The sequence below is a fragment of the Acinonyx jubatus genome, chromosome B4 (assembly GCF_027475565.1).
Source record: "Acinonyx jubatus isolate Ajub_Pintada_27869175 chromosome B4, VMU_Ajub_asm_v1.0, whole genome shotgun sequence".
Classification (NCBI taxonomy): domain Eukaryota; kingdom Metazoa; phylum Chordata; class Mammalia; order Carnivora; family Felidae; genus Acinonyx; species Acinonyx jubatus.
This window is the reverse complement of record NC_069387.1, coordinates 132,564,805-132,588,721: the sequence shown is the minus strand read 5'-3', so window position 1 is coordinate 132,588,721 and position 23,917 is coordinate 132,564,805. Positions and strand designations below refer to the sequence as shown.

General features: G+C 53.4%; 1 protein-coding gene across 4 annotated transcripts; it reads right to left on the bottom strand.

Moving 5' to 3' along the window:
- Positions 1 to 119: 119 nt before the first annotated feature.
- SEPTIN3 (septin 3) lies at positions 120 to 23,514 on the bottom strand. Of its 4 annotated transcripts, none has more exons than XM_053226870.1 (11): positions 22,184 to 23,514; positions 15,278 to 15,469; positions 11,083 to 11,211; positions 10,579 to 10,660; positions 9,357 to 9,494; positions 7,852 to 7,969; positions 6,868 to 6,963; positions 5,166 to 5,262; positions 3,464 to 3,515; positions 3,080 to 3,173; positions 120 to 665 (listed from the first exon to the last, which is right to left on the bottom strand). In XM_053226870.1, exons 1-11 carry the CDS (start codon positions 23,484 to 23,486, stop codon positions 597 to 599), a joined length of 2,370 nt encoding a protein of 789 aa, XP_053082845.1. In that variant the 5' UTR covers positions 23,487 to 23,514; the 3' UTR covers positions 120 to 596. The 4 variants fall into 4 exon arrangements, with proteins under 4 accessions (XP_053082845.1, XP_053082844.1, XP_053082846.1 ...); XM_053226869.1 differs by having other exon boundaries at positions 5,166 to 5,265; positions 22,184 to 23,512; XM_053226871.1 differs by having other exon boundaries at positions 120 to 925; positions 22,184 to 23,511.
- Between the last annotated feature and the right edge of the window lie 403 nt (positions 23,515 to 23,917).

Below are 23,917 nucleotides of genomic sequence, written 5' to 3'. Positions count from 1 at the left end.
CGGGGTAGGTGGGAAGGGATCCCTCTTATTGCTAAGTGGACAGAAGGGTGGGTTTTTTGTTTTTTTTTTCTCCCTAGAGTTCCCGTTCTGTGGGGTTCTGGAATTTTCTGTCTGTTAAGTTTTTGTTTTGTTTTGTTTTGTTTTTTAAAGTTTGAGGATAAGGAAGGCAATTCCAGAAATGTCTCTCCAGGAAAACCACTCTTCCTAAGTGGCTGCATTATGGGGGCAGGGGTGTGTGTGTGTGTGTGTGTGTGTGTGTGTGTGTGTGTGTGTGAGACTGCATCCTGGGCCAGCCACAAATGGTGATTTTTTTTTAAGTGACCCTAGCCCTTGCTCCCCCCACATCTGTAGTGACCCATCATTATAAATAAGCTTTAGGCAATGAAGGAGACACCCTTGTCCCACACTGGGGCTCACACAGCTGACATCAACAAACCTGACAAGCAGAAAAGTTGCTTTCTTGACCCTTGAAGGAAGCCAAGAGGAGCTCATGCAGATGAACGGGCGGGGAGCAATGCCATTTCTCTTGGAGATGGTTACAAGTAGCTGGTATGGGTTTGCAAGGGCAGAAGGAGCTCCTGATGAGTTCTTTCACCCTACGGATGGGCTGGGACCGGCTGACACGGACGATGGAGGAGGGCAGTGCTGGCGAGAGCTCCGTTCCACTGGGAGGAGAGGGGGTGGTTTGGATAAATGGAGGAAGCCACTGTCCTAAGGAGGCAGCTTGGCCCCTCCAACCTGCTGAGAGCTGAGGGGGGCTGTGGTGGTGGGCTGGGCAAGCACGGCACTAAAAAGGCCACGGCCCCGCAGCAATAACAGCTGGGAGGGATGGAGGGAGAAGCAGCACTTGGAATGGCCTTCATTCAGCAGTGGGGCAGGGGGTGGCTGGCACGGGTGGAAGGACAGTGCCCAGGAGGCCTTCTCCCTGCAGGGGGGTTGAGAACGGTTGAGGGTGTGGAGACCAGCAGCTGGCAGCAGACACATAAAACAGCTTCTCCAGGGAGGCTGAGATCGTGGCTTAGGGGTGGCCAAGCACCATTCCCTACTCAACCTCTCCAACGCCCACCACCCCCGCCAGACCTCCCCCTGCTAGTCCTAGGTGGCCAGTCCCACGTCTGCATTCACGACTGCCTGCTGTATACACCAGGGATCCCTCTTCTGTTGACATGGAACCACCTCTGGGCTTTAACCCTGCTGCTGTTCTAGGCTGACAGGTGCTTACCCTGGAAGAATTTTGTGGGTGGGGGAGGACGTGTATGGGATTGGTAAAGAGCCTCCAGGAAAGACTGAGACCATAGGTTTTCGGTCACTGGTTTGGGGTCACCCACCTCTTTCTCCTGGTCCACCGAATCTTGGTCTGTGTTTTCCTAGCACCTGAGTGACAAGAGACTATAAATGCTGGGATTTGTAGTGGACCAGTAAAACACCTAGGGCTGGACCAGGAGATGCAACAGGAGGTTGTATGAGGTTATTGTAAACTGTAGCAGTTGGTGTTTTCCCTTACCTAAGGCTACATTGTTTCCCCAGCCCCAAGTTTCAGCCACCTTCCAGACTAAAGGAGAAAGAGTAACTTGTAAACTAAATAGGGGAGATATATGCATTGATAAATACAGGGCTGAGGGCAAGGCAAGAAAAGGCTAACTGTATGTGGGTATGGTTAGGAATGTCTACAGGGGTCAGGAAGGGGAATCAGGGAAAAGCAGAGAAAGACAGACAGACCGACAGACATGCACAGTGAGAGAGAACAGAAAAGAAGTCAAAAGGGACTCAAGCATATGGGAAGTGAGCAGCAGAGAAGCCAGCGTTAAGGAGGAAGAAGCCTGATGGAGAAAACTGAGGTGCCGTTTAAAATTGGTCTCTGAAGCCAAACCACTGAGAAAGGCAAAGATCGTGTATTGCTCTTAAAACTTGTTGAGACTCAAGTCTTCTAGAACTTAACGCCTAAGGAAAGACTGTCTTACTTGACCAGCACATGTGCTTTTGAGCCAGATACTGGGAACTGCGTAACTCGTTGTTTCCTCCTTTGCCCGGGCCAACACACATTCATTGTGCGCGCCAGAAACTTTCTTTCCCACTCCTCCCTGTGGATCTGATTTCTCTCGTAATTTCGGTTTGTACTGTCACGTGCCTTGGCTGTGATTTTATTTTAAGGTGGCCTAAAGTCATTTTTGAAAGTAGACTGGGCATAAATCCTAAATATAGAAATGTAGCTAAAGTGGATTAGACTCAAAGCAATTGAAAGAAGTCAGAGAGGGGCAGGATGAAAGAATGAGGGCAGGGGGAGAAAGAGAGAAAATGGGAACAGAGGTGAGTGAAGCGAGGCACGTGTGCAAAGCAGCAGTCTGCAACCACGACAGACAGTGACAGGTGGTGGTGGGGTTTGGACAGTGAAGGCAACACAGACTCAAGGGTAGAGCTCTCTTCTCCACCTCTGGGCACTAAATCTTTCTGCAGGAACCCCGCTCCGGTCTACCCTGCTCTCCCTTGACCTTCCCTCCCCTAGGCAGTCCTAGCCTCACCCTAGACTGCCACCCCCCACCCCCCACCCCCGCCAGGTCCAGCTCTGAGGCTGTCCTTAGAGGGTCTCTGCAGTTCCAATTTGTGGGCGGGTTCAGAGATAAGGAAGAGTTACCTGTGGCTCACCTGCTCCCCATCATTTTTAAATGAAACCTCCCCTAGACCTCTTGAGTGAGGCACACGGCTTTGTTCTGGGACACAAGGAAAGGAGACAGATAATGGACAGCCATGGAGGAACCAAACTTACAAGGGACTTTCCAGGGAGGGCAGTGAAAATACCTCACCCCTGCACATGTATACACACGCGTGCACACACACACACACACATACACACTCTCTCTCTCTCTCTCTCACACACACACACACACACACACACACACACACACACACGCTGTAGACAAACTCTACAAACACCAGACAGGCCTGGGGGACAGAGCAGAAAGGAAGAAGGTGGGTGGTGGTGGTACCGGGATGTGTGTGTGGAGAAGTGGGTATGTGTGATGATATAGAGAAAGGGTCGTCATGGGTTACTGTCGTGGCTTTCCTCTGTGTCCACGCTCACCGGAGGGAGGCCTCCGTTGTCATTAAGCCGCTTGGCCCTGTAGGTCTCATAGTGGATGTTGTGTGTCACTTCCTTGAGGTCCTGGAGGTGGGTCCTGAAGGACAAAGGGTGAGAAGAGAGAGGGATGTGATGAAGGGTGGGAAGAGGAAGAGACTGACCCATATCCGAGGTTAACATGTCACTTCCATGGCCTGGCCCCAGTGACTGGGACCCATGCCAGAGAGCTAATGATACTTCTTCAGCCCCTTTTGCTTCATGATGGGAGCTGGAATGGGGGCAGAGAGCTGTCAGAGAATCCCGGAGACGGAGGAAGTAGATCTGAACAGATGGCCTCCTGACCCCAAATAAATAAACCTGCCATCCAAGGGAAGGGGTGCATCTCACCTGATGACAAAGTCTCGAAGCAGGGCAAACTCACAGTGGTTGAGGTTTTCCACTGTGAACAAAACAAAACAGGTGGTCATTTCACTAATGTAGCAACACCTAGCGGATGAACTTCTGTTCAGATCATGTTGGCATTTAAGAGGGAGCCACAGGACACATAATGTATTGTAAGCCTTCCAGAGGTTTGCTCATCCTGGCACTTCCGTGCATGGGATTTTATTCATTGAACAAATATTTATTTATTTATTTTTAAGTAGGCTTCATGCCCAGCATGGAGCCCAACGTGGGGCCTGAACTCATGACCCTGAGATCAAGACCCAAGCTGAGACCAAGAGTCAGACGCTTAACCCACTGAGTCACCCAGGTGCCCCTGAACAAATATTTATTGAGCAGCTACAATAACACGATACTATTCTAGACTCTGTGAAATAACAGCTAATAGGGACAATTTTATTTCCCACTTTATAGGAAAGGAAACTAATACACAGAGGGTCTAAAAATCTGCCCAAGACCTAAGACGCAATTCCTATCCTTAAGGAGCTTATAACCTGATTGGAAGGCAGTAACACACACAGCAGATAACTATCGACCCATCTTAAAAAGGCGATGCACTACAATGAATCTAATTCAATACAGATTGAGTACCTACTATCTGCAAATCACTTGCCAAGGACTATGGGGGCAGAAGGGAATTAAGACATGAACCCTCTAGTCCCACAATCTAATGGACAAGACAGACATTCTCATTAAAAGATTTCAATTCAAGGGGTGCCTGGGTGGCTCAGTCGGTCAGGCATCCGACTTCGGCTCAGGTCATGATCTCATGGTCTGTGAGTTCAAGCCCCACATTGGGCTCTGTGCCGACAGCTCGGAGCCTGGAGCCTGCTTCCGATTCTGTGTCTCCCTCTCTCTCTGCCCCTCCCCCGCTCATGCTCTGTCTCTCTCTCTCTGTCAAAGATAAATAAACGTTTTTTAAAAAAAAAAGATTCCAATTCAAGGCAGTGAGAAAATGATATTTAAAAAAAAAAAAATCCCAACACAGGGCCATAGGCAAATGAGAGACAATGTGGTACAATGAGATGAACTTGGTTTAGAAAATGGAATAAATTCAGTTGTGGAATTGAAATCTGGGTCTGAAGTCCCAGTTTCACCCCTGACAAGTCATGTGATCTTGGCCAAGACCCTTAACCTGTCTGAGACTCAAGGCCCTCAGAAGCTCATGTTCTGAGAACAGTCACGTCACCCTGCTCCCTGCAGAAGGTTATCACATTGAAAGAGATCGCTAATGCAATTCTTTGAAAACTTTCAGGATCGCTATTGACCTTCTAGAGGTCCCGTCCATTCATAACAAAATGAAAATGGCCACATCTGAACCACCCTTCAGCAGTCTGTCGGCTCATGTCCCCTTTCATGTGAAAACTTTTCTCTGGTTTTTTCAGTGCTCATTAACCTCTCTATGCTCTCAACTCCTTTGACACACGAGTCAAAGTCAGCGTCTCCCAGTCAGGTGCTAACTTGGCCTTTAATCACTTCCTGCCTCTGAGATTCATCTTCTCCATTAGACAGTAAGCTCCTCACGGCAGGGTCTGGCTGGCATTCAGTTTACATCTTACATGCCAGGACAGCGCCCTGAACTATAGATGCTTAATAAATAAGCGTAATTGACCAGCAACCAGTTTTTCAAGAAGATGCATTGGATTACCTTCGATGATCCCCCAGGGAGTTTTTCTGCCGAGGACCCGCTTGCCATTCACTTGGTACTCCTTGTCGCTGCCCACCACAGCGAAAGGCATGCTCTCCTGCTGACAAACCACACACATGTGCACGTCAACCTCCTGTGCCGTCTGGGCCTCCAAGGACGGCATAGAGTCTTGGGCCTCTAGCCTCGAACTGCACATTTCTGATGCTCATTCAGTGATCCCACTGATGGCAAGGGGCAAGGGCAAGGCTCCTGTCTCCTGAAAAGGAGTATGAAGTCCTGGGTCCAACCCCTGATTGCACCCCTACCTGGCTGGTTCACCTCGGTAAGTTGGCCTTCCTTCACCAGGAGAACGCTTTGTACTTTTTATTGCTTTAATGCGTTTGGTTTGGCTTGGAACAACTCTGCGAGCTAAGAGAGGATAGAAAGACCTCTCTTAAGTGATACCGACCCATCTGACGACCACATAACTGATGCTTCACACTACCTCGCATGAAACCTACTGGCAGAAGCCCACGTCCGCTGACCTCTCAGAGCTCCAAGGCCACTGTCTGATGTTCGTGGGCCCCTCCGCTCCCCCAGATGGGCTGAATGTTCACCAAGACAGCCGTTTGTTCCCAAATCCGTTTGCCTGATGTGTCCTTGTTACTGGACAAATGAACTATTATGGAAGCTGAGGACGTATGACCGTGGAGAGTTGCTTCTCTGAAACGTGAGTTTCAGAAAGACCTGATAAAGGTGAGCTGCGCTTGTCTTAAGATTGAACTTATTCTCAAAGAAGCAGCCTTGTCTCAACATGAAAAGAATGCTTAATGAATGGGATGTATACGTTTTATTTTCACTTAATCATTTAGTGAAATATTTCCTTAAAAACACTGAAGATTTGTAGGCATCGTTTTTTAAATGATTTCTTCACTTTGATGGGCTTTTCCAATTAACCTGTACGTGTCTCAGCTATATCAGGTAAGGGGCTTCTGGTAGATTATTCACCCTTAACCCAGGAGGAGACACAAGACCATAGCAAGCAAATGATCTGTCTTAGGTCACAGTGGTTAGTAGAAAAGCCCAGACGAGAACTCATGATTATGATGTAAAGTCCCAGAATTGTAGAAGTTTGACATTGAAAGGGACCACGGAAATCACATGAAGCCTTAGCATCCCCAGGAGACACCCCAGGGACTGCTGAGAAGACAGTGCTCTGTGCCTGTGTCGCTGAGCCAGAGCAGCTCTGTTTTCATGTTTCATATACAGAAGGTCTGTCTGATGTTTCATTTTTTAAAACGGTTCCTCTAGGGGAAAGAAAGCCTCTAAGCCACTCACTTAGCCTGGGCCCTGCACTTTATGGAGGGGACACTGAGGCAGAGCTCTGACTAGAGCATAGATACCTTGGACCCCAGCCTGATGCTCTTCCTGTCCATGCCCTTCCATCAACCACACCCTGGTTTCGCCAGGCCCTCCGGGGAAAGAACTATTTGGGTGGCCTGGGATGGACACGAACTTTGGCTTTCTGGGTGCAAAGTTCACAGTCCCGGCAAGGGCCCCAGTCCTCATCCTGTCCCATGTCACTTCTGGTCTGGGTCAGGAGAGGTGGGGCAGAGAGTATGAAAGGGGAAAAGCAGGTGGAAAGACAGGAGGGGTACACGATCCACATCCCACTGGTAACAAGGGGGGCATTTGTGTGATGAACAGAGCCCGAGGCACCCACCCGGATTTTGTCATTCTCCGTCTTGTCCTCCAAATCCTCATCAAATTCCTTCTGTGGGTAGAACTCGATGCCATTTACTTCAAGCTCCTTTCGAACCTAGGGGCAAGGAAGAGAAGCATCAAGGTAGCCAAGTGTCAGGATAATGTGGGGAGGGGGTGGGGTACGCTCACACAGGTGTGAGTGTGTGTGTATGTGTGTGCACGTGTGTGCTGAAGTCAGAGGGATGAATCAGCCTGTGCTAATCCAGTCATCTTCGAACTCCAAGGCCCTGAGCAGCAGGAAGATCCTAATAAACATGAGCCCCAGTCATACAGCCACTACAGCCCAGCCTGAGCTGAGGAACAGTCTGGGGGTGCATCTTGCTCATCGCAGGGTCCATAAGATTAGGATTTAGACAAGCTGAGTACAGATTCCACATGGGCAGTGCTCATGCTACTATGTGTCATATTCCTGTTTGCAGGGAAGAGAAGTGGGGCTCCCCACCCCAAGCCTATAGGTCTGCCCTCTCCCAAAGCTCGACTTATGTCTCACCTCCTCCAGGAAGCCACCCAGGACTTCTTCAGTGGTCTACCTGATTGTAATTTTTTTGAAAGGAGCAATGTCTTTATACTTCACCCACATGCCCCTACCTCCAACCCCATGCATCCAGCACAGGGAGGAGCTTATAGAAGACACTAATAAACACTAGCGGGAAGTTAATTAATTAGTTTAGCCCTTCAAGCAAGCTAACACGAGGAGTGGTCTCTCATGTGTATGGTGGTTTATGTATTCAGTGGTCTCTGCCAGTAAGTTTGGTGGCTGGGAAGAAGGCAGCCTGAGGCTGCAAACTTCTCTTTGTCCATAGACACGGTCAGCCCAGCTTCTTTAATGGCTAAATAGGAGCTGGGTGGGCAGGGGGGGTGTATAATAATCAAGAAGAGGACATGGTTGGGACCAGAGGAGGGGGAAGGGTGGGGACAGGAAAAGGAGGAGGGGCCTTCTCACCCTTTGCTTGAATTCAGACTTCTCCTCCAGGGTCATGGTGTCAGCCTTAGCAATGACAGGGATGATGTTCACAACTTTGCTGAGGTGTTTCATGAACTCCAGATCGAGAGGTCGTAAGCTGGGGCCCAGAGAAGGTGGGGTGTCAGAGCCACCTTGCCCTCCCCCACTCAGCCACTGCCACCACTCCAGGGCCACCCTCGGGACAGAGGGACTGGGCCGGGAAAACTGGCTGAGGCCAAGGGGCTGCTCCCTCTCCTGACAGCCTGCGGAACAGACTCCAAGTCTCTGCCCCCACTTGGACCACCATCTCCCTTTCTCTTCCAACCCTGCCCCCTCCTCTAGCAGCCCTACTCACACTGCTCCTTCAGAACAGCTCGCCTGCCGTGGGGATCTTTTTCTTCTGGGAACAGCTGTGGACTGTCGTCTCTGCCTATGTGTCCTTGGGTCACGGTTACTTGTTTATCTTATTCTGCTCATGGGACAGCACTTTTTTGTTGTTGTTGTTAAGTAATCTCCATGCCCGATGTGGGGCTGGAAGTCACAGCCCTGAGATCAAGAGTCACGTGTTCCGCCTGGGTCTCCAGGCACCCCCAGGACGGCACGTTTTGATGGGCCTTCTCCCAGCCCGCACTTAGTCCTGCAGGGGCCCAGCTGGGGACCTTGGCTCTCCTCATTCTGAGGGCCCAGCTCCCCCGAGGCTCTGGGGCCCCAGTCTGGCTCTAGTTCACAGTCCTGGGGACTTACTAAGTCAGGCTGTCTGCTGGCTTGCTCTGACCTTGGGTCCACATTCCAGGGAAGGATAAAGCAAACCTTTTTATTGAGTGCCTGGGCCCCACCCGCAAACACCTGCTGACTACCTGGTTCCTCCAAACCTGGGGGTCTGCCTTGCCTGTGTCGTCCTCTCAAGAACTGAACTCTGGCCCAGCAGACGGTCTCAGTACTAAGCTATGGAAGGCATGCCTGCGTGCCCACTTGGATCTCTCTATCCCAGGTCCGCACTCCTTATCGTTCTGTCCCATCTGCGACTCACAACTGGACTTCCCAGCATGCTCTGCTCGTTGCCAGCCTTCATCTCTAGACATGCTGGGCTGGCCACCCACCAAATGCCTACAGTGGGGTCCCACACCCACCCCAAACACCCACCCCAATTCAACAACCCTGCCTGCTCCCCTTTTACTCTTCTGCTGCCCATCCCCCACCCCCAGCCTTGGGCAAAGCAGAGATCTACTGAATAAGCGAGGAGCCCTCTGTGTTCACATGTCGACCCCTCTCTGCTGGCACAGTTGTGCTAGAACACCAGTGGGCAACATGGGGGGCTGGTGTTGGTCAGCTTTACTCTCCTGGTAAGAAAGTCAGCCTTTTAGGGGGGAAGTCTAGGGGATCACAGGGCCATGACTACACTGGGGCTCATCCGGGGCCCCAGCTGAATCCAGGGATTAGCTATCCACTGGAGAATGACGCAAACCAGAGCTAGGTGTGGCCATGGGCATGGGACTGGTACATACGAGTGTCCCGTGGGGGAGATAAAGTAGAGGCAGCAGTGGACACGAGTGTCAGGGATGCGTTTCTTCCTGGCAATGTTGACCTCCTCCTTCAGGAACTTCTCATACTGTTCATTGATGTACTTCTCGATGGGTTCCCAGCTGGAGGGTGGGAAGAAAGCAGACGGATGTCCCAGAAAGACAGGACTTGGGGGCTCACCTTAGACATGGTCAGGCAGCAGGGCCCTCACATCCCTCTCGTTTCTACCTCCCCTGGGGGGCCTGGGGTGGGTTGCCCACCCTCCCTCAGGCTCCCACGGACGGCTATCCTCATCAGCAAGGCTAGAACCCCCATGGAAACCCAGTCCTCTGACTGGGCCAGAGGATCCTGCAGAACCCCGCCCCACTCCAGAAAGCAACACACACTCTCCCCACCTCCATTCCTTATTAGCTGGGAGGCTCTGAGGCAGTCTCTACCCTCCCTGAGGCTGTTTTCTCACAACTAAAGTGGGAGGACCCACGGCTGCCTAGAGGCACGCACAAGAACAGAGGTTTGGTCCTTAACATAGCAATGGCATACAGAAAATATTCAACGTGGCAACAACTCATTACCCTGACTGCTGCCAACGTTACGATCACCTTTCTCCTTCAAGGAGCATTCAAAACACCAGGAAAGAGGACGATCGGTCACTTTTCCAAGAAGGCTCCAAGTTGTGCTGTCCAGTGGCCCTGCCTATCCGTGGCAGAACCCAGCTCCCTCACAGAGGAACAACGGTCTCCATCCCTATCTGGGAGCAAACTTCTGCCTGGAACTTCCCATCTACATTCTGCACAGCCCTCCTTGGCTGCATACGCACTGCAGCTTTGCTCGGTGAAGTCCCAGAGGCTCTCTCCTCATAGAAATGGCCCACCCTCCTCTCTTCTTCCAGGGCTAAGACATTGCCCACAGGCCAAGCTCTGCCACAGCCTTCAGGTCAGCCTACGACCGCTCCCCTTGTTCTGTCCACCCTGCCCTTCGGCCACCTGTAGGTAACCCCACAGCCCAAATTCCTTCTGCACTGGCCTCCCACCAGAGCCTCTTCCCTCGCCTCTTTATAAAGCCCCTCTGCGGTCCGTTAGTAAGCCTTCCCACTTAACCCCTCGGCATGAAGGGTACAGATGGCTCTCGATGGGAATGAATCTGAACCGTGTTCAGCGTCTTCCTTGCAGAGTCTTTAGGGCAGAAATCTCACAGGCAGACATATACCAGTTTTCATTGTTGATCTGGTCTCCGAAGCCCGGGGTATCGATGACCGTCAGCTTCATTTTGACCCCGCCTTCCTCTATCACTGGGGGGGGGTGAACAGAGAAGGCACCAGGGAGGTCACTCTTCCAGCTGATGCCGGGTACCCTGCTTCCTACCGGTCAGGGAGACCCAGGCTCCTTCCTTCCTTCCTCAGGACCAATTACTGGAAAAGTTGAGTTCTGGGTCTTCCCACCTCCATAGCTCTATTCACGCTGTTCCCTGCACCTGCCGGGCCCTCCCGGCCTCTTTCTGCTTGTCTAACTCCCACCCTCGTTTTATCATCCAGCTCGAGCCCCACCTCTTTCCTTTTTAATCCCCCCTCCCTTTTCTAGCCAAGGAGTTGGCTTCACAGACTTCAGACCTCTGTTCTCTTCTGTCTTGAGATTGCCTTCCATTTGCCCGTCTCTCCCTCTCTGGCAGAGACCCTTCTGAACAGCGGCCACAGGGGTCCTGCCCGGTCCTCACCGTGCCCAATGGCTTTGATCTCCACAGTCTTGGGGATCTTCTCCTCCCGGTTCCAGCTGGAGGCCTTGCGGCTCACCTGGGATTTGAAGAGCGTGTTGACCAGCGTTGACTTGCCCAGTCCGCTCTGACCTGCCACAAGACAGGAGGAGGGTGACACGGTGGGGAAGACCCGTGTCCACCTCCTGAGCAGGCCATCTCTCCCATGAGCCTACAGAATTCTAGAGCCTTGATCCAGGCCATGCCCCCAGTTCATCATTCACTGGGGGCAAAGGACTAAGTGGGAGAGAAGGCAGGTGGGAACAGTTCCCTGGTACTGGAGGGGGACTTGGGACATCAGTTGAATTCCACATTCTTTCCTCCTTTCCAGAGTTACAGGACCACTGGGAAGGGGGAAACCCTCTGTATTTGTCTAGTGTAGTGACATTCTGTTTTGTTTCTGCTCCACTCACGTTTTTAGTCTTTAATAATCTAAATGTCACGGCGGAACTCCTTGGCCCTCTGATACTGCCTCAGTGCATACATAACATCTGCTAGCAAAATTTGCCTTTGAATCCCACAGCCCTGTGAATCCCATGGCAGAGCTCTCTTTATCCCCAGCTGAAGTGCTCCTAGAGAGATTAACCCCCACCTAATAAAATATGTGCAAGGTAGGGCACCTGGGTGGCTCAGTCGGTTGAGCATCCGACTTCAGCTCAGGTCATGATCTCGCGGTTCGTGAGTTTGAGCCCTGGTCGGGCTCCGTGCTGACAGCTCAGAGCCTGGAGCTTGCTTTAGATTCTGTGTCCCCTCTCTCTCTGCCCCTCCTCCCAGGCTCGCTCTCTCTCTCTCTCTCTCTCAAAAATAAATAAACATTAAAAAAAATTTTTTTTAAGTCACATGCTCTACTGACTGAGCCAATCAGGCACCCCATTTTGACCTGTTTTACACACATCGTGCAACAGCAGATTTCATTCCAAGGAGGAGTTTTGCAACTAAAGGGTACTTGAAAACCACTGGCCCAAGCCGTGCTCCTCTAACTTTTTTTTTTTTAATTTTTTTTACATTTATTTATTTTTTTTTGAGAGACATAGAGAGACAGAGCACAAGTTGGGGAGGGGCAGAGAGAGAAGGAGACACAGAACCTGAAGCAGGCTCCAGGCTCCAAGTTGTCAGCACAGAGCCGGACACAGGACTTGAACCCACAAACCATGAGATCGTGACCTCAGCCGAAGTCGGACGCCCAACCGACTGAGCCACCCAGGCACCCCCGTGCTCCTCAAACTTTTACATGCACAAGGATCACACAAGCAGGCCCTGCAAACTGCTGAATAGTGTCAGCATCACCTGGACGCTTGTAGGAAATGCAGGGTCCCGGGCCCCGCCCCAGCCCTATGATTCAAAATCTGCACTTAGGCAGGACTTCCAGATGAATCATGAGCACAGTAAAGTCAGAAGTGCCGGCCTGGGGGCCCCTGGGTGGCTCAGTCGGTTAAGTGTCTGACTCTTGATTTCGGCTCAGGTCATGGTCTCACGGTTCGTGGGTTCGAGCCCCACGTCGGCCCTGCACAGACAGCGCGGAACCTGTTTGGGGATCTTCTCTCTCCCTCTCTCTCTGCCCCTCGCCTGCTCGCACTCAGGTACATGCTCTCTCCCTCAAAAAAATAAATTTTTTAAAAAAATTTTAAAAAGAAGTGCTGATCTAGGGCATCCCTGTGGTATATTTGGAAAAGGACCAGGCTGGGGGGGAAGAGCCTAAAGCTCCAGACCCAACTGTGCTCCTTCCCTGAACACCTTGGACTGGCCGTGTTTGCTCCCCTGGTTTCTTTACCGACAACGCAGTGGCAAGCGGGGGAGCTGATGAGACCAGAGATAGCAAAGAAGCTGCATTTCTCATTCTAGCTGCTCAATCGGTAGTAGCCACCAAGACCCATATGTTAAAAAGACTACCCATCAGCTCAGTCCTGAACGTGAGCCATGGCCGATCGGCAGCGTCTCTCTCCAAGGCGCGGATGGAGAGGCAGCCCATGTAGCCTGTACGTCTTTCTCATTCCTGGTCTGGTTGTTTTCTGAGGTCTCTTGCTCACTAAGTACTCTTGAGTGCCAAGTGCTGTGCCAGAATTGGAGGCGGAGAGGTGAACAAGACATCATCCTTGCCCTCAAGAAGCCATTTAAGGGGCGCCTGGGTGGCTCAGTCGGTTAAGCGGCCAACTTCGGCTCAGGTCATGATCTCACGGTCTGTGAGTTCGAGCCCCACGTCGGGCTCTGTGCTGACCGCTCAGAGCCTGGAGCCTGTTTCAGATTCTGTGTCTCCCTCTCTCTGACCTTCCCCCGTTCATGCTTTGTCTCTCTCTGTCTCAAAAATAAATAAACGTTAAAAAAAATTAAAAAAAAAAAAAAAGAAGCCATTTAACACGAGGAAGACCAAAACATAATAAGCAGGAGGTTACGGTATGTCACAATAATTGGTATGAAAGAGATAGCCCCGGGGCATTATAGCAGCAAACTGGAGGGAATGTAATCCAGTTTTTCTGCAATCGAGGACTTCTAGGTAGAAGGAACAACGAAGCTGAAAACTGCAGAGTAACTTTGAAAGACCCAGGAGAAGCTGGAAGGGAGTTCTAAACAGAGGGAATGGCATAGTCAAAGGCTCAGAGGCAGGGAAGAGCACAGCAGAGTCCAGGAAAACTTTCCTCACAAGCGAGGAGGAGAACGCCAGGCTGGAAGTGGTAACAGGTGAGTGGCAAGGTAGCACCCAGACCAGGCTAGGAGTTTAAGTCCTTAAATCTACTTAAGGGTTTTAAGTAGGCTGGGTGACCTGAGGAGTTCTGCAGGTTGGAAAAATTATTCAGTCACTGATGGATAATGGACTGAAGCAAAAGGAAGACAGAGGACCAGGAGGGTCACTGCCCCTCAAAGTGTGGCCTGGGGGCCGAGGTCCATGAACCATTTGCTACTCATTCTTGAGATAAGAAATTTGCACCAGAAAGTAAATTGACCTTAACACGAAGCACACTGTTTAGTTCAGTTGATGGGGCATTTTTCCATTTTTTTTTTAACATTTATTTTTGGGAGACAGAAAGAGACAGAGCACAAGCAAGGGAGGGGCAGAGAGAGAGGGAGACCCAGAATCCGAAGCAGGCTCCAGGCTCCCAGCTGTCAGCACAGAGCCCGATGCGGGCCTCGAACCCACGAACAGCGAGTTCATGACCTGAGCCAAAGTCAGACACTTAACCAACTGAGCCACCCAGGCGCCCTTCAGTTGATGTTTTTTATAGCAAGACTTGTCAGATGATTTAAACTCCAGCCAGCCCCTTATCTTTGAGCAGCACTGGGTCCAGTGGCTGTGGCAATCCAGGTGGGAGACCTAGTTCAACAAAGAGTGGTCACAGTGGAGACGGAAAGAAGTCGACAGACCTAAGGGAGATTCACAAGGCAAAACTGACAGGTCTTGATGACTGATTAGACTGGGGGAGAAAGGAGAAAGAAAGATGATGCCCAGGTCCCTGTTTCAGCAACTGAGTGAATGTCCTACTGATATCAGGCAAGGGTCCCTTCCTGCTCTTACATTCTGTGACCCAGCGACACTACTCAGTGACCAATCAATGTCCTGGAAATTCTCTTTAAACCTTAAAGTACTACAAAAGAGCAGAAACAAGACCACCCTCAGGGTGCCTGGGTGGCTTAGTCAATTGAGTGTCGGACTTTGGCTCAGGTCGTGATCTCGTGGTTCGTGAGTTCGAGCCCCGCGTCGGGCTCTGTGCTGACAGCTCAAAGCCTGGAGCCTGCTTCGGACTCTGTGTCTCCCTCTCTCTCTGGCCCTCCCTAGCTCATGCCTGCTCTTTCTTACTCTCGCTCTCAAAAATAAATAAACACCAAAAAAAAGAGTAAGATCACCCTCTATCTGACACCAGCGGGAAAGGACACTGACGATTTCCCCACACCGCACACCTGAAAACTGGCTGAGCGTGCCTAAGAGGCTGCCTGTGTCCGTCCACCCATGACGGGGCCAGGCTGACAATCCACCCAAAGTTCCCACCCCTGGATCAACTAGTCTTGAGAAGAGGCTTAAGCTTTTGTGATCAGCATCGTGAAATCTTTCCTCCCAGAAAAAGCTCATCCTAAGGAAGCCAGGGCTGAGGCCAATCCTAGGGAAAGAAACAGGATCCTCAGTGCTGCCCGCCACCGTGGCCTCCAGTGACCCCATTGCCTTTCATACCGACCACCATGATGTTGAAGTCAAAACCAGTCTTCATGGTCTTCTTGCGCATCTGCTCGATGATGGTGTCGATGCCAATGTAGCCCAGCAGGTTTGAGTTGATGCTAACAGGTTTCATGGGCACTGCCGGCTTAGGCCTGGGCTCAGGCACCAGCTCTGACATGGCTGCGTCCGTCCTGGCCTCCGGGAGCCCTGCAGAGCCAAGGTGGGAGAAGTGGGCTGGAGGCAAACAGAAGTCGCACGGAAGCTACGGTATTGTTCTGTTGATACAGAATTACAAAGAGTTGGGACTGGAAGGGACCTCAGGTGTCACCCAGTATGGGCACCTCATTTCACGGAGAGACCGAGGCCCAGGAGGAAAGGCCTTCCCTAAGACACAGAGCAAGTCAGATGCCAGATTGTGATCAGTACCCAGCCTCTCCAGCCGCTGGGGCACTTTCTTGTGCACTCGCTGCTCCGAAGCATGTCTGTGTGTCTAGTCCCAGGCTTCTCCACCTTGGTCCTGGTGACATTTGGGGCTGGATAATTATTGCAGAGGGCTGTTCCGTGCACTGTAGGGTGGCATCCCTGATGTCAGGTGTGACAACCAAAAATATCCCTAGACAGTGCCAAATGTCTCCCGGGGGTAGCATAACCCTAGTGGCGAACCACCAGTCTAAAAGATATTTGGGGTTATTCTGACCTGACTCATGTCTCCTCAGATAAAATGCTAAGACCTTTTAGGATACTGAACCTAACATCTATTAACTGTCACTGACCTCAGTTGCTCTGTCTTTTAGAAGCAAATAGGGTTACCCCCTCACACCGCAGGAGTACCACCCCTGCCCCCAGCTTCCGTGTCCCCTCTGTTCCATGAGCACCACCACAAAGTAGGGGTGTCTGTGCCCTGAGGGGTCCCAGACATCATCCTAGCCATAGTTTTAAATCTGTGGAAGGAATAAGTCTCCCCTTTCAACCGGTGGGAAGAGGATGAGACGCAGCCAGATTGGAGCAGTCACTTGCCTAAGATGACGTAGTGTGTTCATGGGATGGTGGGTAGCAAAGGAATGATGGGTAGCAAAGAAAGAGGAGGCCGAGGACACAGCCCTTCTCTAGGAGGGAAAGGCCAACATCCCTCTGGGTCTGGCAGATCACAGGTATGTTCACACACAAGAGAAATCTGTGTGTTTCCTTGCAGGACCAATGTCTACCAGGGTAGGCTTCAGTATCGAGCAACTCCATTTTCCCATCCATAAAATGGGTACGTGTGGTACAGCGGAACGAGCCTGGCCCTGCTACTTGCCAGACGTGTGGACTTGGGCAAATCATCCCCCTCCACCCCCCCCTCCCCCCGTGAGCCTGCTTCCCCATCTGGAAACTGGACAGGATCATGATTAAGGCTGTGGTGAGCATCGCATGAGCCATGATGCCTAGAAGCCCCCAGCACAGTGCCTCACACTCACTCCCGGACCCTCTTGCTCCTGCCCCTTTCAAGTTCACCAGCTTGTCAGCAGGGCAAAATGAAGTGGGGCGTGTGAAAGCAATGCTAATTACACAGCATAGTTATTGGACTCCACGCTCCCTTAAGGACCTCTTCCAGCTTTGCCCTTCTGGAATCCTGTGGTTCCTGCAGATTTCTCAGGCTCACAGGGCGAACCGACGGAGCAGCAGATGGGCAAGAGGGGGGTGGGGGGACAGGAGTGCCTCCCTCCCCCACCGCCAGACTCAGCCAGGAGTCTGTTCTCGTACCCCCACCACCTGGCCCTTCCACCAGCCCTGGCAAGACTCTCTCTCCCAATGGGAAACTGTTCTTTCCTTGTCACTCCCAGGCGCAGCCAAATCTGACAAAGCCTGGGGACCTCCCCAGGGCCTGGCGTGGCTCCCTCCTACCTCCTAGGAAGCTGTTGCCAGCCCGGCGGCTCCAGGCAGCAGCAAGATTGGTTCAACCCTGCAGCAGCTGACTCTCACAGCCTGGCCTGCTCCTCCACTCGCTGCACGTGGCTCCCAGGCCCCACTCCGCACACCTGCACTGGAGGCCATGCCCCACTTTCCCTGCCCAGCTGCTCCCACGGCTGGCCCAGGCCCCTTCCCTCATGCCTCTACAGCTAAGCCCATTCGGTCTCACAACCTATGTTGTGAGACAGATCCATCTGGGGGCGGCTGGGGGTGCGGGTGGGTCTTACCCTGTTCTACCAACTTGGAAAGTGAGTCTTGTATTTCTTCAAGGGGGATTTTGTTAGTATCCTTGTAAAGTGCGTGCCCTTAACTATGGCCTGCTCTGCTCTGGCCCGTCCATGGCAGCATCCTAAAAGAGCATTCCCAAAAGACAGACCCTGGTGGCAAGAAGGGGCTGCCTACCAGATTCCCAGGCAACTTCCAGGACCACCAAGCACCTACTAGCCCCCGTGGGCACACCGTATAGAGCACCTGATGGCATGTTACCTCTCTCAAGCACATGCCAATCACATGCCAGCCACATGCTAACAACAACGCATCTGCCACGAGTACTGCAAACGTGTGGCAGGTCACTATGTCACGACCTTTGCTGGACGACCCTTCCCCACCCCAGCCTGTGGCTGACTCCTACTCCGTCTTCACCATTGTGCTCAAGGGCTACCTCTGGGACAACCTCTGCTTTCCTCCCTGAAATGGGCGCCCCTGTTCAGTGCTTCCTTGTCCCCCCTGAATACCCTGTATTCATCACGTTCATTCTTTCCCTCCATCCCTTCCAGGACATTTCATATGCTGCCAAATGGGAGCCTACTCCAGCCAACCCGAGACTTAATACCAAAGAGAATTTTGGACCCCAAACAAGGACCTTGCCCCTGAGGGTCCATCGTCTGCTGAGGGTGCCCGACAGCTCCCAGGAACAGGACAAACACTGCTCTGGAGTTGAATTCTATAGCTCCATCCTCTGCGTGGACAGCTCCCTTGGTCCCACCATGCCAACCCCAGATGGGCAGCTGGCCCAGGCTTGACTCCCACCTGGATGACCCCTGTGAGCTCAGTTGTCTCTTCAGGAAAATGGGCATAGTACCTACCTTGCTGGGTTGCTGTGAACGTTATGCAAAAGCACGGACATAAATTACCTGGCACCGAGCATAGGTTAGTTCCCACCCTTCTTCAGGGAAGAGGCCATGTCCCATTGATCTCTGTGCCTCATTGAAACTAGCATAACACAGGCACTCAGCAATGAATGAATGAATGATTGAATGAATGCCTCACAGGGAGACACCTGTCATTTCAGAACCATCACCTTTCTTCTCCCTCACATGCTGTTCCCTTTGAAGAGCAGCTGACCCCCCAGCCAGCAAATGGCTCCTGTGTCGGCCACAGTCAAAGGGGTAGACTCTGTTAAGAGAGACCCTCTCCCTCCCCTGCAACAAGGATGCGGGGAGGGGTTCCCCAAAGGTGGGAAGAGCTCAGGATGAAGGTGGCAGGATATAGTTCAACTGCCATCCTGCCTAGATGGTCCCTGGGTTCCTCCTAAGCTCCCAGCTCTCCCGGGGTTTCTGGAGAGGAAGAGGAGCTCTCAGTGCCCCCCACCCTCCGACCCCCCTCCAGGAGCCACCTGTCCCATCAATGCTCTGGGAGAGGCATTGTCGACCTGACTCAGCTTTGAGTCCCCCACAGAAACAGCACCCCCCTCCCCAATGCCAAGCAAGGACCCTGGCGCTTTCTTTTACAGACAAACAAATGGCTTTGTCTTTGTCTGGCCCAGGGACCCCACCCCTCTGTTGGGAAGGTGGCAGCAGGGGGAGGGGATCTTTCCAGAACAGCACCTGCCTGGGGGGCGAGGGGGTTGAAGGGTCTCTCCCTCCCTTCCTGAACTGGAATCTTCCCCTGTTCCCAGCCCTAGCAGCCTTCAAGACCCCACCCGCACTGGCAGAGGCAATTCCAGACCGCCCCAGCTCCAGCCCCGCTCCCAGAAAACGAATCACAGAAGATATCTTAGTCCTTTCCCATTCACAGTTGCAAAGGGCCCTGGGACACCCCCTTCCCCCATTCCCAGGCCTCTGGAGGCCAATGAGTTCCCTTGGAGACCACCAGCTGTCTCGCTCGGTGCCTCTGCCTGTCTCCGTGTGCGCCTGTGTGTGGGGGAAGGGTCTCTGTGTCAGAGTACAGGTCTCCCATCTGGCTGTAGGTGGCCCTGATAACCTGTGCGTGGTGTGGTGTGCGTGTCTTGGTGTGCTCCAGCGTGGGGCTTTCTGTGTGCATCTGGGTCCCCGCTTGTGTGTCCGTGGATCTCTGCATCTCCCCGCGATCCCGTGTGTGCATTTCCTCGGGCACGTATATCTCGGGGTGTGTGCCACCGTGTGTGCGTGTGTCCGTGCATATGTCACCGTGCGTGGGCTCCTCGGCGCATCAACCCTCCCTCTGGCAGCACCTCCAGCCGGGCTTTCCGGGGCCGCAGCCTCCTCCCAGCGGGCGCCGGTGGCCCGGCCGGCCGCCCTACCTTTGGACATGAATCCTCCTTTGTCTCTGTTCCTCCCGGGAGATGCTCAGGGCGCGGGGCTGCAAGGCTGAGCGGGGCGCGGGCTCCTCCTGGGCAGAGCGGCCCCCGCAGCCGGGCCTCGCCCCTCCGCGCTCTCCGCCCACCCGCCCGGCCCGCGGCCCGGCCGCGCCGTCCCTGCGCCCCGCGCCGCCGCGCCCGCCCCGGACCTCGCTTCGGCTCTCTCGGCGCCGCGCTGCCCCTGCCCGCGCACACGGATGCCGCCGCCGCCGCCGCCGCCGCCGCCGCCGCCGCTGCCACCCGCACCACGTGACCCGCGCGCCTGTCGGCCCCGCCGAGGGCCCCTCCCCCTCCCACTGCGCCCGCGCCCGCACCCGCGCTCCCCCAGCCCGCACGCGGGAGCGGGTACCGGGTTCCGGCTGCGGGCGACGGGAGGGGGAGAGGGTGGCGCGCGGGTCGCTATGCCTGCAACTCGGGATGCCTGGCCGGGGGGAGGGGGCGGGGGGGGGGGGTAGGTGCCCGCATCCCAGTCCCGAGCCCCGCCCGCCCCGCCCCATCCCGCTCCCGGCCTCTTACCCTCCAGGCTGGGGCGGGGCGGGGGGCGCCGGGGACCGGTGGCTGCAGCGAGCGGGCGATGCGCGCGCGAGTCACGCGGTCAGTGGGGATGCTGCGCGGGCTCAGCGCGCTTCTGCCCAGGCGCGGGCGCCTGCGGAGCCCTGAGTCAGGGGCCCGGGTTCCAGGCCCGGCTTGGGGATGGTGAGCCCCGTGACCTTGAACTGGTCAGGAACTTTCCTGAGCCTCCATTTATCCATCAGGAAAAAAAAAGGTCATGCATTCAGTCACCATTAATGGACAGTGCAGTGCCAGGCCCTGGGGGCCACAGGGACGAAGATGACCATTCTAGTTCCAGCGGGGGAGACAGGAAAGCTGGACTGTCCTAATGGAGAGGGCAGGGGGTACGCATAGGGTACTCCGGTGGGCATCCCGGGGAGAGAGGGATTTTGGAAGAGCTCATGGGGAAGCTGGGGGCCAAGACAGAAAGGCAAATAAATGCTGGTGGGAGGGAAGGGAAGGGCACTCTGGATAGGGGCAGCAGACGTGAGCAGACCCAGAGGGGTAAGCAGCATGGTGCCGTGGACGACGCTGCTCCTGATGCAGCCAAAGCAGAGAAAATTCCAGGTGGAAATATAGAGCTAGAGGCTGGAGAAGTCCGAAGTCTTGGAAGCCAGGCTAAGGAGCTGGACTTTTGAGGGAAGCCAATGAAAGTGCTGCCATCGAATATGTGAGTCCCTATGGCAGTTGCATGGAGGACTGAGAGCCCTGGGGGAGGTGGGGGAGCAGGAGGGAGCTGTGGCATCACAGGGGCAGAGGGTTGGAGCAGAGGGGGTAGACAGCCAAGTACTGAGGAGGTAGATCAACAAACTTGGAAATAGACTGGTTGGGTGAAGGAGAGCAAAAGATAATGAAGAGGAAGAAACCCAGGCTTCTAGGGTGCCGGTGCTTGTAGCTGAGAGAGTGAAATCAGGGAGCAGGGTCCGTTCAGGAAGAAATGGGCTGTCAGGGTTGAGGGGCCCCACCGGAAGACCAGGGCCTGGGAGAGCTGCCCCAGACTGAATGTATGGGGCAAGACGAGGAGGGTCTGGCTTCCCAGAGAGAGACCCAGTTAAGGCACTGACGGATGGGATGCTTTCCAAGCTCCAGAATCTGAGCCTGTGCGATGTTGGGAATGTTGGGATGGCCCAAAGAAGAATTCCAAGATCTGGATTCCCACTAGCTTATTGCCACCAACCAGCTGCATGACTTTGGGCATGTCACATCCTCTCTGAGACCAAATGATCGTCTAGCCCTTGTGTTGGCCTACTTAAAGCTCTGTGCAGGACTTGCATACGTACAAGTCTCCAGCTTACCTTTTGGACTAAAGGGCTAGGGGTAAGGGATCAAGGAAGAGCATGCCGGGTGAGGCACCTTTCGAGCAACAGATAGCTTCTTGGAAGGCTGAATGTGCATGAGTTAGAAGGTCTCAGGTGAGGTCACTGCTCACATCGAGAGGAGCACTGTAGTGATGGCTGTCGGACAAATCACCACTTCCTGACGTGCTGGTCTGTATTTTCCTGCAGGTGGTTTGCTTTTAAAGCTGGACCCACCTACAGATCACCTGACTCCTCCAGCTCTTCAGGGAACAAAGAAACAACCATGGAAGATACCAAAGGAAGGACCCCGCATAATTTCTCCTCCACAAGTTACCCCTGTACACTTTCCTTCTGGTGACTTCGCTCTACCTCACCTCTGATTGGCAGGTTGGGACCCAGCTCAGAGTGCATCCCCTGTGTTCTGCCCGTCAATCCCCTTGCCCCCAGCACATTCATCTCTGACCTTAGTTCCACCTCCCTTTCCTGACGTGTCCATCTCTTGGCCAATAGATCCTGACCCCCTACGGCAGCCCACCGCATCCCCAGCCAAGCTCTTTGCATTACCTTTGGTTTCTCTGGCTAGGTCCAGCATGATGGGCTCTGTGGTCCCATCTGTCACAGCATCCGCAGTAGCACGGTCCGGGGCTGGGTCTGTGCTTCTGCTTGGCATCAGTGGGTAGGTGGCTGATGTGGTCAGGTTAATGACTCTGTCCAGTGTGGTCTCCCCCATGGCTGTGCCCAGCTTGCTTGTGTCCAAAGCAAAAGAATCTGTAGTTATGTCTAGCTTGGCTGTATTCACTCTAGCCAAAGCCATGGCTGTGTCTGTCCTGGTGGTGCCCAGCTTGACTGCACCTGGTACCACCAAATCCGTGGCTGCACCCCCTGTGGTTGTATCTGACTTGGCTGTGCCTGCTGTAGCTATGGCTTTGCCCAGCTTCTCTGGGTCTGGGGTTACCAAATCCATGACCGTGTCCAACTTGGTTGTGCCTTCTGTAGCAAAGTCCGTGGCTGTGCCCAGCTTGGTATCCAGAGCAGGGAACTCTGTGCCTGTATCCACTGTGGATGTGCTTGGTGCGGCCAGATTGATAGTCAAACTAGGCCTGTTGGTGACCATCGTAGTGACATGTCTGACTATGCCTGGCCTGGTTGTGTCCAGAGGAGCCAAATCCATGGCTGTCGCAGGACCCATGGTGGAGGTGGCCCTTTGGAGATGCATCTGGGGTCTCGGGATACCCCTGGACCGGGGCTTGCCTCTTCCTGGAGAAGTTCTGGTAGTCACGTGGGCAGCCACTGGGAGAGGGTGTTTCTGACCCACCGAGCCTGGCCCTGCAGGGCCTGGTGATTTCTGGGCTAACCGGGATTGAAATGGCAGGGCCAGGTAGGAACTCACCAGGGGCTTCTCCACTATGGGCATCCTGCTGGGTTTGGCCAATCCTGGGTTCCCTGGGCCCTCAGAGTGGACTCTGCCCCCTGGCACTAGGGAGACAGATCGTGAGGCTGGGGTGGGCAGCCTCCCTCCTCCATGGGTGGCAGCCTCCCTGCCCGGGGCGGGCAGCTCTTCCCAGTGAGAAGGCAGGGGGCCCAAGGGCCATGCCTGGCTGTTCTGACGGAGTGTTAAGGAGGTGGAGCTGAGTTTCCGGGGCTTGGTCTCCGGTGAGGACACACTCCAGGCTCCGGCTCCCGGGCCCGGTCGGCCGGAAGCCTGTGGGATGTGGCTTTGAGGGAAGGCATCCAGATGGATGGTTTTCCTGAGGACAGGGATGAGGGGTGACACCCCTCCAGGGAGCTTTGAGGAGCGGGCAGGGCGTCCCAGCAGGTGGCTGCTGGAGAGGGAGTTTCCAGGGCTGGGGGCTCCATGCTGCTGCATCTCAAAGCTGTGATCCTTGCAGGTCTTGCCCTGAGGCAATCAACAGAGAGAAGAGGCCAAGCAGGGGTGAGGTGCTCAGCTTGCATTTCTTGGATTCCTAGTTAATAAAGAGCATGAAAACTTCTTTGCTAAGTAGCAGACTAAGTTTTAGTTGCCGGCGGCCGGCGTTTGCCAGGGTCTTAGGAAACAAGACACTATTTTAAAATGTAAAATATTTAAGTTAGGTGAAATGTTACAGAGTAATTGTTCGTTAAAATGCGATTACCATTTTAATATTATCTAGCCACTAAGGTATGAAATAGTTTCAAAAATTGTTCGGTTTGTAACTGAAAAAAATGGGCAAATATATACGCATATATATAAAGCTTAACTCTAAATATAATTTTTAAACAATGAGAAAACAGAAATATATTACAAGAAATACATTTACG

Coding starts and splice junctions, on each gene's coding strand:
- SEPTIN3 (XM_053226869.1), bottom strand. CDS start 23,486: ATGCAGCAGCATGGAGCCCCCAGCCCTGGAAACTCCCTCTCCAGCAGC. Junction 6,964..7,851: donor AGTCTGAATTCAAGCAAAGG/GTGAGAAGGCCC, acceptor CCTTGCCCCTAG/GTTCGAAAGGAGCTTGAAGT. Junction 3,174..3,463: donor CTTCGAGACTTTGTCATCAG/GTGAGATGCACC, acceptor TTTGTCCTTCAG/GACCCACCTCCAGGACCTCA.